The sequence below is a fragment of the Oncorhynchus tshawytscha genome, linkage group LG01 (assembly GCF_018296145.1).
Source record: "Oncorhynchus tshawytscha isolate Ot180627B linkage group LG01, Otsh_v2.0, whole genome shotgun sequence".
Taxonomy (NCBI): domain Eukaryota; kingdom Metazoa; phylum Chordata; class Actinopteri; order Salmoniformes; family Salmonidae; genus Oncorhynchus; species Oncorhynchus tshawytscha.
The window spans coordinates 30,550,130-30,564,366 of NC_056429.1; the positions used below are offsets into that span (position 1 = coordinate 30,550,130).

The following is a 14,237-nucleotide window of genomic DNA, read 5'->3' on the forward strand; positions in this document are numbered from 1 at the left end:
TTTGGGCTGTATGGATTTATTTTATCACTTTAATTTTCTTACATATCACAATAGGGAAAATCTCATTATGATCAACATAGAAAAGAATCTGAAATGTACTTTACAGGATTCATGTAAATAAGGGAGACAGAGGATTCAACTACTTTAAACAGGTCTGCATATGTATTTTCCTATTGAAAGATTTTTGGCTATATGAAATGAAGGCAAGTTGTTTCCACTAAACATTGTTTAGTCTTGTGCGTCTTACAGCTGATAAGGCAACTTGTAACATCTCTCCTATGAGAGGATAGAAATAAGGTGTTGGAACACAGCTACTTTCACCCCACAAAATGTTGCTTTTCAGTAAGAATAGAATGTAATCTTACGTGGAATGAAAAGGCTGGATTCAAATGTAATACATTGACATGCATACAGTTGTGTTGCCAGAATGGCAGCATTAATGCCCCCAAATGATTCAGGGTTAAGTACAATAAACAGCAGTAGTGTGATCAAGAACAGTTTGGTTGTGGTCATCTATGGCAGCTTCAGCTGTGTCTGACTTGTTGAGAGGGTTGTGGTCAACGGTCACCACTCCAGTTCCACAGGGTATTTGCCTGTGAGGCAGGCGGTGCAGTGGCCCACTCTCCTGCTGGCATTGGTGTTGATCCTCTCATCCTTCCCCTGGAGGGAGGGGATTCCTCCTTGCACCGCTGATAACAGGCCCTCAACCGACAGATACCTCACACTGGTTGCACCTACAGAACACATCAGTTTGCCACACACACAACTGGTGTTAGCAAACTATTTCTCAAGTCACAGATCAAAATGTGAATCTAGAGGGGACTACTCTCAAAAACATGAACTTTGTAGCGTTCCAAATCTCACCAATGTAGCCCGCAATGTCCTCAAACTCTGGCCTGTTAGCGATGAGCTCCTCTTTTGTGGGGATGTTGATGCCCATGTAGCATGGGAACCTGATGGGTGGTGAGGCAACACGGATGTGAACCTATAGGAGGGAGGTAAGCAACCAAAATGAGTGGTCATTACAGACAACGTGAGACCAAACTTAGTATAGTACTCAACCATTATAACAAGGAGAGATTACCTGCAGTATAAGTGATAGAAAGAGGTCTGATAACAATCCAACTCTGGGCCACTCACCTCTGTGGCTCCTGCTTCCTTTAAGAGCTTTATTATGGGGGAGATAGTGTTGCCCCTGACGATGGAGTCATCAACGAGCACCACTCGCTTGCCTGTAAAGTTGTCTGTCAGTGCCCCAAACTTCTTGGCCACCCCCAACTGCCTGAGGCGTGTGTTTGGTTGAATAAACGTTCTCCCAACATAGCGATTCTTACACAGAACCTCCACGTACGGCAGTCCCGACTGCAGAGATGGAACAGCATAGTACAGACTGAAGCCCAAGAGGAGCACATGCATACATACCCAGCATAAAAAAATATGAAAGAATAGTCAAGACATGCACCTTATCAAAACGTCCTATAGGCGACTACATAGAGAAAAATGGTCATGGAAAACACAGACAGAAGACCTGATCAGTGTGTTTTTGCTGCCTCACCTGTTGAGCATATCCCAGTGCAGCCGGTGTAGCAGACTCGGGCACAGTGCTGACCACGTCTGCCTCTGTAGGGGCCTCAACGGCCAGCTGACGTCCACAGCGCTGCCTCACCGTGTACACCATCTGACCTGAAACACCAGGAGGAAACTATAGGTGCTCTGGCATCAGGTCAAAGGCAGGTAAGCCTAGTGGTTAGAGCATTGGGCCAGTAACCGAAAGGTTGCTGGATCACATCCCCGAGCTGACACGGTGAAAATCTGTCATTCTGCCCCTGAACAAGGCATTGTTCCCCGGTAGGACGTCATTGTAAATAAGATGATTGTTTTTTTAACTGACCTGCCTAGTTAAATAAATGTTTTTAAAAAATCACATTGTGTGCCGTAATCTCCCAGTCAAACTATTCACTACTCTCACCGACTAAGTACTAAATCAGTTTTAGTGTTATTAGCTAGGCCAACTTCTAAATATGCCTACCTTCAAATATGGAATCTGGTCTGGCAAAGTAGACATATTCAAAGATGCAGAATGCAGGGAGGTCTCCCTCGGGGCGAGGGACGATGCTTAGGGACTTCACACCGTGTTTGGAGATCTGGACTATCTCTCCAGGCATCACCTCTCTGTAGTACCTGAGGACCAGACCGAGCAGAAAGAGGCTTGTGAGCCACACATTGCCATGGCAATAAGAGAACGGTAACCATGGTGATGAGAGCACTCACTTGGCACCGATGGACTGGAAGCTGCAGGACTCTGATGACACCACCCAGCCCTCTGTCTCCCCCTCGCCAGCACCTGACAGTGGACAGAGTATGGCCTGTCAATCATCCATCCACTTCCACCTCTTTATACAGTTGTGGTCAAATATATTGGCAGTGGCACCCTTGCACAATTCACCATTTCTTCTAAAATGAATAGACATTTTAAAATAAAAATGGTGTTCACATGTGAATTTGCTTGATTTACTACTGCACAGCACCAAGAAAGAAAAATTCTATATTATTATTTTGTTTTTTACCTTTATCTGTTCCAGGCAAGTCAGTTAAGAACACATTCTTATTTTCAATGACGGCCTAGGAACAGTGGGTTAACTGCCTGTTCAGGGGCAGAACGACAGATTTGTACCTTGTCAGCTCGGGGGTTTGAACTCGCAACCTTCCGGTTACTAGTCCAACGCTCTAACCACTAGGCTACGCTGCCGCCCCAAATTTAGATTTTGACTGAAAGTGAACAATGGCCTGAACTAAATCATTCAAAATTCAAATGAAGGCAAGTGATTCTCATTCATGTGTAATTTATCTTACCTGCCATTCAACCAGTTTTGAAAAGAGAACACTCGGCTCCATTGCTTAGTGCAAGGGTGCCAATATATTTGATTATAGATTAGTAAACCTGCTCATAGATAATGCACAAATCAAGAGATCCAAAAATACCATGCAGCGCTAAGGAAGGACCAAAAATACCTGCAGTGTGGAGTTTAGAAATGGGGACAAGGCGCCCAATACTGAGGGGTCTGTTTCCATACGGGTCACGGATAGCATAGATCACATCTGTGTACATCACCAGCAGCGAGTAGGATGTCGGGGTCTCATGCATCAGGTTCTTTATCCTGCAATGGCGAGAATAAACAATCAATCAAGATGAAGAAGAGTGTCACAGGAGGTAAAAGAGGAGATGGGGTATTATTAGAATAGAAGGTTCTAGAACCAACCTGGCCACCCAGTCAGGGGCATCCAGCTCCTCCATGGGTGGAGTCAGAGCCAGCAGCTGGGTGATGAGCTCACTGTCTGAGCTGGTGGACAGGCCCACGCCGTGACGCATCACCTGCCATACACATAACACACACAGTAATGTACCTTTAAAACAAAACAAAAAACACACAAGGTCGGTGGATATGACAGCACAACCCACCTTCTTACGCAGTGCGGCTGCGTTGACCAGCTCCCCGTTGTGTGCCACAGCGATCTTGCCGTGCAGTGTGTCCACCACAAAGGGCTGGCAGTTCTGCAGCTCAGAGATGCCCGTGGTGGAGTAGCGTGTGTGCCCGATGCCCAGGTTACCGTAGCGCAGCTTCAGAAGGTTCTCAGGTGGGAAGGCGTTGTTCACTAAGCCCATTCCCTGAGTTGGGAAGAGATGTAGCTAATCACAACACATAGGCAGACAGGGACATCTTGGGTACACACTCACTGAACTTTGCTCTCCTAAAACCCTGTGCATTAAAAATAAAAATGTAGCCAAACTGTGATTAGTAAAGCTTTAAGTGATGATATCACATGCCTGTTTTTATGCTACAAGTGTCTCATTTCTATAGTGTTCTCTCCTTGTACTTCTGAGATTTTAGTTAACTAATAGCACTGAAACTCCCACAGATGGAAGGGTTTAAAAATGTGTTTTGTTGTTGTTTTTTTTTTGGGGGGTGATAGTATTATGCCTAGTTTGAGGCAACTGATGGGATGTTGTGTAAATTAGAGGACAAGTTGAGTATCTTTGTAATCTAGAATGATTAGGATTGTAGCCATTTCTCTTTCATGTTTCCATACTGAATGGTTCTGTTTGTCACACATTTGTACCTTGAGGGTGTCGTACGTTGGTGGGTTGACTCCATTGCTTGTGACAATCCCAGCACTTTCCTGACCCCTAGGTAAAACAAAAACAAATAGATTGCTTGAATGGCAGTTTTAGTGAGGTGGAATCACTTGCAACAATGACACAGCGGTCCTTAAATCTCTTACAGCCAAACCTACTCGACTTTGCTTGATGCAACATGTTTGAGGCCAGCTTTTATGCATGCACAATGCCTTGGGGCAGACTAAACCGTTTTGGTGAAGGAGAAGTGGTGTAGGGGGGGGGGAAATGGGGGTTGTGTGTATCTGCAGTGGAGTTTCCTTATATGGAGTGGCCTTGCGCTGCAGACGATTTGCCAAGCTGCTTCTCGGATTACAGTCCATCCCTCCCCCACATCACAAAGCTTAAGCCAGTAGTGAGGCTGCGTGGGCGTTCCTCTCAGGCTTAAACGCCTGGTTGCCTAGGGAACCGGGCAGCAGAGGAAGGGGGGCTGGGAGAGAAAGAAGCGTTTCCAGGTCAGCTCAAACATGGAGAGAGGAGCAGGGAGACAAAGAAGAGGTGAAGAAGAGACGGTAGAGGTAGAGGAGACAGGAGCAGCAGGACAGTGGGGGGAAGCGGAGGTGCTGGCTCTTCTGTCAGTGTGGGGGGAGCTGGGAGCAGCTCAGCATTCAGGCGTCAGCAGCAGAGCCACATTTGAATGCATCTCAGAGCAGCTGAGAGGGCTCAGCGTGCTGCGGGACTGGAGGGAGTGTCAAGCCCAGTGCAGGAGGCTGGGACTGCAAGCCAGGAAGGCTGAATCACCAGGCACATTCAACAACTACAATCAGGGGGCAGCAGCCATGATGGACACCCAAATGACCCCAAGTGACTTGGTGGAAGAGGAGGAGGATCTGACCAGTGAGAAAGAGGCCCACTCTTCCTTAGTCACAATGCAGGAAGGTAACTCGGAGTTACAGGAACAGTGTTATATTGGGAGAGAAATATACAAGTGCTTACAAAATATTTGTATATGGAAACTTTGAAACAATTAGAGTATATAGCAATTGGCGTAGGTTATAGGAAGCAATGAAATAAAACGATCTGCGACATCCCAACACACTAGCTGTGAGTGAAGGATTGTTAAGATAATGTCAGAAAAACAGTGGACCATAGACTATGCCTAATAAATGTAGTACCAAATCTTAAGTTGTTTAGTATATGCAGCAGTAGTCTAACTAGCAGTCTTTAAATGATCCCTCATCTAAATAAGAAGCCTCAGAGGCTGCTTTGTGACCAAGATGTTGACTCGGACACAACTGGAGTCACATACCAGTAGCCTAGAAAAATGATTACTGAGTATCTGTAACAGACCATATCAAAAAAGTATCCCTTGATTCACATTCCTTTAAAAATGTAAGCGTATGTGTGTGTTCGTTTAGGAGTCCCGGGTCAGATTCTTCATGGGGCTCTCCCCTACGCCCAATGCGTGGGCCCGGAGGGGGGCCGCCACTGGACAGATGAGGAGGTGCGGGCTCTGCTGTGCGTCTGGTCTGACCGCCACGTCCGGCAGCGTCTGAAAGGGACGCTACGCAACAAGGCCATCTTCCAGGAGATGGCCCGCCGCATGCAAAGAGGTTTCGGAGTGGTGCGCAACTGGAAACAATGCCGCACAAAATATAAGAACCTCAAGTATGAGTACAAGATGGCCAAGAGCGCCCAGGCCGCTGCAGGCAGCAGCGGCAGTGGCCCAGGAAGGTACATGAAATTCTTTGACGAATTGGAGGCCATATTGCTGGACAGGGGACTTGATGGGAAGGATGGGACCCATGATATGCAGAGGAGAGGACCTGATGTTGACCAGGGAGCTGGGAGGCTGGAAACTCTTGGAGGTCAGACACAGTCAACAGCACCTGCAGGAGACCTGGTCATTGAGATTGATGGTGAGGTTTTAATGAATGATGATACTGAATGAGTACATTGCCTAGTCTTAGTTCTACTTTTTACAGTCCTGGAACAAATGTATCTTTCAGATGACAATAGTGACGATTATGAGCTGGACACAGACCCAAATCAAAGGGAATTAGGTATGTGTAATCAAATAACCTACAGCAGAAATGCCTTCTGAAATTTAACAGCTATGCCCGTTGCCCACTCACTATTCTGTCTCCCACCCTAATAGAGGCCCACATATCACCACTGGACCAGTCTAGCGCCGAGCAGTTCCACGTGGTAACGGTGTCCGACACAGGACGGAACTGGAGTGACCAGGAGGTGCGTGCACTGATCCAGGTGTGGTCTGAAGAGGGCGTGTGCAGGCAGCTGCAGAGCTCCACCAGAAAGAGGGACATCTTTGTGCAGATCTCCTGCCGACTACTGCAGCAAGGGGTAGAGCGTGACTGGAAGCAGTGTCACACCAAATACAAGAACCTCAAGTACCTGTACCGCTCCTTACAGAGGGGAAGGGCTGACGGCACGGACCCGCGCCACCTTATGAGGTTCTATGATGAGGTGGATGCCATTTTGACCAGGTCGGATAGTGGACCTGCCATGAGATATGAGGAACAAACAGAGGCTGGTGCCATTTTGGCTGGGGCGGCCATGATGGGGTACGAGGATGGCAAAGATGCCATTTTCATGTCGTCAGATAGAGCAACTGCAAGAATGGGACATGAAGAAAGGACTCGTCCAGTTAACTCTTACACAGCACAAAGTTATGAGGTTATCCCCAGGAATGAGGACAAACGAGCATACACAGGTAAAAAAATAAAAAGTGACTCAGATAGCAATTGTAGATAAACCGAAGGTCACTCAATATAATTTTGTGGTGACCATATAAAAGATCACAGACAAGCCATTACATCTTCAGACATATCCCACATCTCTATGTTATAGCCTATAACAAGCTAATTTCTCAGATTAAAAATTAACCCTCATCAGCCCCAAAGCTGGTAGTCGGAGACAGCAGAACCTGGTGGAGGAAGAGAGGTTCTGATATTGTGCATTAACACTGATTTGTCATGTGCCTATTGGTTTCTTACAGGCAATGCTGAGATGGATAAAAGAGAGGACGTGACAGCAAAAAGAGGGCTGAAGAGGAAAGCATTGGATCAAGGTTAAATTGTACCTCCTCCATCAACAATTACGTTTGTCACATCACGAGAATGTCTTATCTAATTTTAACATCCACACGTGACCAAAGGCTCAGTAACAGACTATTGATGAACAGTGTGACTGGGTGAGTCAGTCCAGTGACTTGCCAAGGAGTCTCCTAATCAAATCACGAGAGGGTGGGTTGGTAAGGAGTCAGGAAACTGCTGACAAAAGGCTACAACATTGGCCTTTACAAAACTGCAATATGGCTTATGTGTGTCCCATCTGTTGAAAAGTAGAACAGTGTTTTCAGTCAAATCAAGATTACAATCTGTCATCAAAATCTGAAGAGATCACATTCTTTTGTACACATTTTGAAATATTCTTCGAGCACATTAGCACGATCAATTTGAGAGGACCAAGGTCAAGAATCTGCGCCAGATAGCTCTTTTGTACATCATGGCAGCCCCAATTCTGATATTTGTTTTCTCCAATAAATTGGTCTTTTGATCAACCACATCAGATATTTGATCAGATCCAAATTGGTCAAAAGACCCATTAGTGGAAAAAAGATCAGAATTGGGCTGCCTATATGAACACAACCCACGTGTCACAAACTTCTGCACACAGTAAAAAGTGAGTAAAGGCATTTAACCCCTCAACTCAATCTCTGATGTACTGACCCTATTGATTCCTTGTTTTATAGATACACATAGACCTGTGAAAAGGCATGACACTGGGGGCAGCTGTGCTGAGAGTATTGACTTCCAGTACAAAGAGGAGGATCAATATATTCCTATTATAGAGATCAACTCAGTCTGTTCCATGGCAGCCTCTGACTCATTCCGAGAAAAACAGGTAGGCGTCAGAATGTGAAAAAGTATGTTTTAGCATCACAGTAACCAGTTGACTGTTGTATACAATAAGAGTCTGAAAGTCGTGGTACACAATACCTTTAAGAAAGATATTGAGTTGAGTCTCCATTGGAGAAATGTATCAGCGCTAGGCTGGAATCCAAGGACGAGATGTCCATACTTTCACGGGAAACAAAGTAACACTTAAAATGTCCAATTTAGCAAGAAGTGATCAAGAAAGTTTGACGTCACATCATGTGTTGTTCTGAGAAATGGACCGCTCCCTCCAATGTATTTTCTCAGTGAAAGTTGCACAATGAGGTTGAGGGTTTGATAAAGCAAGTGTATAATCAATTATGGGAAAGATAATCGGAATTTGTGCTTAGCGGATGGGTATACAAAATAGTTGACGGCGCTATGTAAACGTGCTAGCTAGAAAACATCAACTCACCTGTGCTGTAGCGCTACAAGACCCAAAGTTAACACTTTGGCAACTTCTAGTTGTGTTGGCCATTCCCCTGCTGCAACACAGCCAAACACTCCGCACTCTTCTCCGATGCCAGATTCTTCGAACTCGCTCATTCTTCGGTCCCTGTGCGTCTCAGCTTGTATACTTCACACTCACAGCAGTGCAATTCCACGTTTTACACACTGACCACGTGTTAAAAATAGAGCTAGCGGGAAAGTATGCTTCCTCTTGTTGGTTAGCGTCTACACACAGACGGGCTCAACCTAGTACAGGGCTACAAAATGGGGATGCTTGCTATGAAGCCTATTGAATTGACTCGCTAAAATGTAACGTTACTTCGAGTTGACCGCCCCTGACAAAACGGAATCATCCGTGGCAGATTGCGAAAGTACTAGGCCGACAATTTACAAATGAAAAAAAAAGTATATAGATTTGATGACTGCCTGATAATGTCAGCTAGTCCAAGATTTCCAATCATTCGCCCTGTTTTTTTTTTGTGTGTGATAAAGGTGCAATGAGATTTATTTGAAAGTATTCAAGAGATACTAATCAAAAAAACGACACTTGGCTTTTCAGACAAATAAGCCATTGTATCGCTGATATATGTAGTGATGAGGCATAACTTCCCCCCACGTGGAGAGGCCTTCATTACTTTGACCGCGTCTAAATCAATAAACCCCGCCCACCCAGTGAACCAGGCCATGCACAACGAACTCGCTCAGTGCAGAGTCCTCTTTCTGTGCTGACTTTTCTACGGGTTGCGGGTGAAGTTGCGAAAATTATAAATACGATATTTTGGGTGTACATTTCCCACACTTGATTTAAAATATTTTTGCTTGCTTTACTTTTCAGGGTTGCAGATCGTCTTCCAACATGGCGTCTCCATCAGGTATGTTTTCCACCAAAGTACAACTTGTAGGCCCATTACTTATGTTTGTTCATTTGCAAAACGGCCCATCAAGTAATTTGAAGATGGATAATTGAAATGATTATGCAATCAGATGTCTACTGTAAACACGCGTTTATCGTAAAAATCGATTAACCAATGTTTGGGGTTACTCACTGTTTCTTTGTTTTCTGGTTTTGAAGAGCTGAAACTGGGACAGAAACTAAACGAGGGAAAGACCAAGCAGATTTTCGAACTCGCGGATGAGCCAGGCCATGTTTTGGTCCAGTCGAAGGACCAAATCACAGCAGGGAATGCAGCGAGGAAGGACCAGATGGAGGGCAAGGCCGCGATAGCAAACAGAACCACGAGCTGTGTTTTCAAGTTGCTGCAGGAGGCCGGTGAGTCGTCAGGCTACACTGTTATCAATTATGCAAGTTAGTAAATACTAATGACATGTAAATGTAATGATTAGTTTGGCAATGTATGCATGTGTGGGTGCTTGTGATACTTTGTTTAGATGTGCCCATGCCATACCTCTCATCCTTTCAAGTGTCGAGAACATCCGATTTTTTTTGTAATCAAATCGAAAGCTTCTTGGATCTGTGAGAAATATACATCGTCCTGGGACATTTAAGTGTGCCAACAATTCATGAATGGATTCGTTTGCAGGCTAGAATGCAATCAAACAGCTATTATCAGGGATTGTTCTGTCTGTAACTGAGCACAGTGGCCAGCTGTCCTGAGTATCCAGGCCATGTTACATTCCTGTGTTTGACATTGGAATCACAGTAGTCTGTTAATAAACACTACTTGATCAGAAATAACTCCATGTTGGCGTTTATTTTTAAATAAATGTTGTAAGCCTAACTGTGGAAATGAATTCGTTGCAACTCAGAATGTGTCCCACTCTAGCCCTCTTTCCTCCCCTTCATCTAAGACAATGGCATATCTGACTGGCTGTTAATTGGCTTCGTGGCCTTAGTAGTAGTGCATTTGATTTAATCATCAGTGGCTGAGTAAAACCTTGTGATGTCCCTATCCCTCAGGCATTAAGACAGCTTTTGTGAGGCAGCAGTCGGAGAAGGCGTTCGTGGCGGCCCGCTGTGAGATGATTCCAATCGAGTGGGTCTGTCGGAGGGTGGCCACCGGATCCTTTCTCAAGAGGAACCCAGGGGTCAAGGAGGGCTACAGGTTCTACCCTCTGAAAATGGAAATGTTCTTTAAGGTGTGTGTGTATTTCTCTGTCCAATCATGCCCAGTAGAAACATATCCTCTCCAGTAATCCAATCTCCCAGTTTGATTTGCACACATTCATTGTCCGCTCAGGGGACAACATTGAAAGTTAGGTGCATCAACTCATCCTCCTTCATACAAATATTGCTGTGTTTTACAATTTACATCAATGTCTTATCTTGGTCACCATTTGTGTTTGTCCCAGGACGATGCCAACAATGACCCTCAATGGTCAGAGGAGCAGCTGCTGGAAACTAAGTTATCTCTGGCTGGGCTCACCATTGGCCGCTGTGAGGTAGACATCATGAACCGCAGCACTGTGGCCATCTTTGAGGTCCTGGAGAGGGCCTGGGCCACCCAGAACTGCACCCTTGTGGACATGAAGGTATGCAGCTCAGCACCACCCTCTGCTGGTCATGGGGGGTAGCACAGTGCTACAAGCTAGATGTGGAAGTCATGTTGGGGCATTTTGAATTTAATGTCTTCCCGTAAAACATTGCTTTTGAATGTTTTTTTGTATTTTTTTGTTGTTGACAGATTGAGTTTGGTGTGAATGTGAGCACTAAAGAGATAGTGCTTGCTGACGTGATTGACAATGACTCCTGGAGGCTGTGGCCAGCGGGAGATCGGAGTCAGCAGAAAGACAAACAGGTGAGGTGATCTCCCGCATTGCTCTGTTCAATTCTCCCATCCTGCCATCCCTTTATGGAAAAAATCTAATGTTGCCATTATTTAACCACCTCAGATTTTGAGTTACACCACATTTAGCTGAAGTGTAAACCTGTGTGCTCTCCTCTTCTCTGCAGGTGTACCGGGACCTGAAGGAGGTGACTCCTGAAGCTATGCAGATGGTGAAGAGGAACTTTGAGTGGGTCTCTGAAAGCGTGAAGGTAAGCTAACCTTGTGTAACCCACTACTCCTGTGCCCTTTTGCCCTCTAGCCTAAAAGAGCCTAAGCTGACCAGCTGTATCTGTTATCAGGAGGACAAGCACTAGTGTTTGTGTTGAATCAACATACCATACTGATAGAGAATCAGGTAGTTTAACATTAACTGGTGGCCTCCCGGGTGGCGCAGTGGTCTAAGGCACTGTGTCGCTGTGCCACCAGAGATTCTGGGTTCGAGCCCAGGCTCTGACCGGGAGGTCCATGGGGTGACGCACAATTGGCCCAGTGTTGTCCGGGTTATCAAATCAAATCAAATTTTATTTGTCACATACACATGGTTAGCAGATGTTAATGCGAGTGTAGTGAAATGCTTGTGCTTCTAGTTCCGACAATGCAGTAATAACCAACAAGTAATCTAACTAACAATTCCAAAACTACTGTCTTATACACACAAGTGTAAGGGGATAAAGAATATGTACATAAAGATATATGAATGAGTGATGGTACAGAGCGGCATAGGCAAGATACAGTAGATGGTATCGAGTACAGTATATACATATGACATGGTTAGGGAGGGTTTGGCCGACAGGGATATCCTTGTCTCATCGCTCACTAGCGACTCCTGTGGCGGGGCCGGGTGCAGTGCATGCTGACCAGGTCACCAGGTGTACGGTGTTTCCTCCGACACATTGGTGCGTCTGGCTTCCGGGTTGGATGTGCGTTGTGTCGAGAAGCAGTAGGTTGGGTTGTGTTTCGGAGGACGCATGCCTCTCGACCTTCACCTCTCCCGAGTCGGTATGGGAGTTGCAGCAATGAGACAAGACTGTAACTACTACCAATTGGATACCACGAAATTGGGGAGAAAAAAAGGGGTAAAAAAAAATGTTTAACATTAACTGGTTGTGTCTGTTGATTGTGTTCCAATCCAGTGTCATCTCTTAGACATTATCAGGTTCTCAGGTGAACCATTTGTGACCTTCACAACTTCTGTCAAATGGACCAAGTTTGTTTTAATCTGAAATGTCATGCAGTGGAATAGGTTAGTCCAGGCATTCAGTAGAGGCTAACAGGCAATGTGTTTTTGTCTAGCGGCTGCTGGAGCCCCAGGCCAGTGGCAGAGTGGTGGTTCTGATGGGCTCCATCTCTGACACGGCCCACTGTGAGAAGATCAGGAAGGCCTGTGGCTCCTACGGAATCCCCTGTGACCTCAGAGTCACCTCTGCACACAAAGGACCAGATGAAACTCTCCGCATCAAAGCTGAATATGAAGGTGGGCTGAGCTTAGCCTTTTAGCCCTAAGCTTACCGGGCACCCCTACAAACATAGCTACCCCTCTACGTAGATTGTTCATGCATTGTAAAAGCCATTGCTTGCTTATTATGTTTATTGAGAGTGGAAGATTCTGATGTATCCATTTTTTTCTGAAAGTGTTTTAAATAATGGCTTGGTATGTGGAGTAACTGTGTAATATAGTGGCTATCTAATATAAAACATTATATTAGGATGGATGAGCTAATGTGCAGTATTTTCCCAGGTGACGGAGTACCAACTGTGTTTGTGGCTGTGGCGGGCAGAAGCAACGGCCTTGGTCCAGTGATGTCAGGAAACACCGTCTACCCAGTCATCAACTGCCCTCCTATCACCCCCAACTGGGGGGCACAGGACATCTGGTCATCCCTTCGCATGCCAAGCGGTGAGTACATCCCTGCATGCGGTCTTTCTTGCTGTGTGTATTCAGTAATGTGTGGTAATTCTCCCGTTTTATTGTATCTGTGTGTTTACCTTAACCCTGTGAGCTCCTCTCCCGCAGGTCTTGGCTGCTCCACTGTCCTCTCCCCAGAAGCTGCGGCCCAGTTTGCTGCTCAGATCTTCGGGCTCAGTGACCACCTGGTGTGGTCCAAACTGCGAGCCTCCATGCTCAACACCTGGGTGTCTCTGAAGCAGGCTGACAAGAAGCTGCAGGCCTGCAGCTTGTGAGGAGCCCCAGTACCATTCCAGACCCTGCCAGGCCTCCAAGATGGGAACTATCATGGGTCCCTGCCTGGCTGTGTGTCATGTCTCATGAAATGTTTACCATGATAGTTTACTAACTGTAAAATCAGCGCTACAGCACATTCCTCTAATCATTCCCTTAATAAGGCTTGCCTAGTTAAATAAAGGTAATAAAGAGATTAATATAAACTGTGGTGTCTGTTTTAAGACTTTTTCTACGAGTACAATAATATTACATTATTTTGAAAATGTGGTAATATGTAGCAACATTACATCCTGTTGGACATAATACAATGTTGATAAAGTATTAAAACCATAGATGGATGGGGTTTTCTTTTTTTACACTGAATATCAATTGGATGAGCAACATTCACATACTCTAAGCCTTTATTAATGAAACTAATGTTTCCTCAAATATATAATGCGCCAGAATTAAGTGGTGACTCGTGGGTGTTCATAAAAAAACTGCAAGCTAATCTTAGCCCAAATTACACGCTCAATTGATTGGGGGAAAATGATGCCTTGGAAATCTTTGTCTAGGGTTCAAGGATAGATGTTACTTTGAACTTGGAGGCAGGTGCCAGAGTGCGAGTGATGTCGGTGAGGGATCTCTTATCGCTCTTCATTCCAGGGAGTTTGTAGTCTTTAAACAAAGCCTTCAGATCCCTCTCATCATTTGGAATGGTTCTCATAGCTGTCACCACAAACCCAACCGTACACGTACCTCCCAAG

General features: G+C 45.3%; 2 protein-coding genes across 4 annotated transcripts; one reads left to right on the plus strand and one right to left on the minus strand.

The window, feature by feature from the left end:
- Positions 1–11: 11 nt before the first annotated feature.
- Positions 12–8,977, minus strand: ppat (phosphoribosyl pyrophosphate amidotransferase). Its single transcript, XM_024419084.2, has 11 exons — positions 8,489–8,977; positions 4,120–4,186; positions 3,461–3,667; positions 3,261–3,373; positions 3,013–3,158; positions 2,272–2,344; positions 2,030–2,181; positions 1,556–1,683; positions 1,141–1,362; positions 865–985; positions 12–734 (listed from the first exon to the last, which is right to left on the minus strand). Exons 1-11 carry the CDS (start codon positions 8,617–8,619, stop codon positions 565–567), a joined length of 1,530 nt encoding a protein of 509 aa, XP_024274852.1. The 5' UTR covers positions 8,620–8,977; the 3' UTR covers positions 12–564.
- On the plus strand, positions 4,627–13,823 carry paics (phosphoribosylaminoimidazole carboxylase, phosphoribosylaminoimidazole succinocarboxamide synthetase). Of its 3 annotated transcripts, XM_024419046.2 has the most exons (15): positions 4,627–5,053; positions 5,533–6,033; positions 6,124–6,177; positions 6,273–6,848; positions 7,134–7,205; positions 7,890–8,041; positions 9,359–9,395; positions 9,596–9,793; positions 10,442–10,620; positions 10,834–11,013; positions 11,166–11,279; positions 11,435–11,518; positions 12,603–12,783; positions 13,048–13,206; positions 13,324–13,823. In XM_024419046.2, the coding sequence occupies exons 1-15, from the start codon at positions 4,642–4,644 to the stop codon at positions 13,488–13,490; spliced, it is 3,066 nt and encodes a 1,021-aa protein (XP_024274814.1). In that variant the 5' UTR covers positions 4,627–4,641; the 3' UTR covers positions 13,491–13,823. The 3 variants fall into 3 exon arrangements, with proteins under 3 accessions (XP_024274814.1, XP_024274821.1, XP_024274829.1); XM_024419053.2 differs by lacking the exon at positions 6,124–6,177; XM_024419061.2 differs by lacking the exons at positions 4,627–5,053; positions 5,533–6,033; positions 6,124–6,177; ... (1 more) ...; positions 7,134–7,205; positions 7,890–8,041 and adding an exon at positions 9,142–9,270.
- The last annotated feature ends 414 nt before the right edge of the window (positions 13,824–14,237 follow it).

Coding starts and splice junctions, on each gene's coding strand:
- ppat (XM_024419084.2), bottom strand. CDS start 8,619: ATGAGCGAGTTCGAAGAATCTGGCATCGGAGAAGAGTGCGGAGTGTTT. Junction 2,182..2,271: donor TTCCAGTCCATCGGTGCCAA/GTGAGTGCTCTC, acceptor TCTGGTCCTCAG/GTACTACAGAGAGGTGATGC. Junction 986..1,140: donor AGGAAGCAGGAGCCACAGAG/GTGAGTGGCCCA, acceptor TCCCTCCTATAG/GTTCACATCCGTGTTGCCTC.
- paics (XM_024419046.2), top strand. CDS start 4,642: ATGGAGAGAGGAGCAGGGAGACAAAGAAGAGGTGAAGAAGAGACGGTA. Junction 8,042..9,358: donor ACTCATTCCGAGAAAAACAG/GTAGGCGTCAGA, acceptor TTTACTTTTCAG/GGTTGCAGATCGTCTTCCAA. Junction 10,621..10,833: donor AAATGGAAATGTTCTTTAAG/GTGTGTGTGTAT, acceptor TGTTTGTCCCAG/GACGATGCCAACAATGACCC.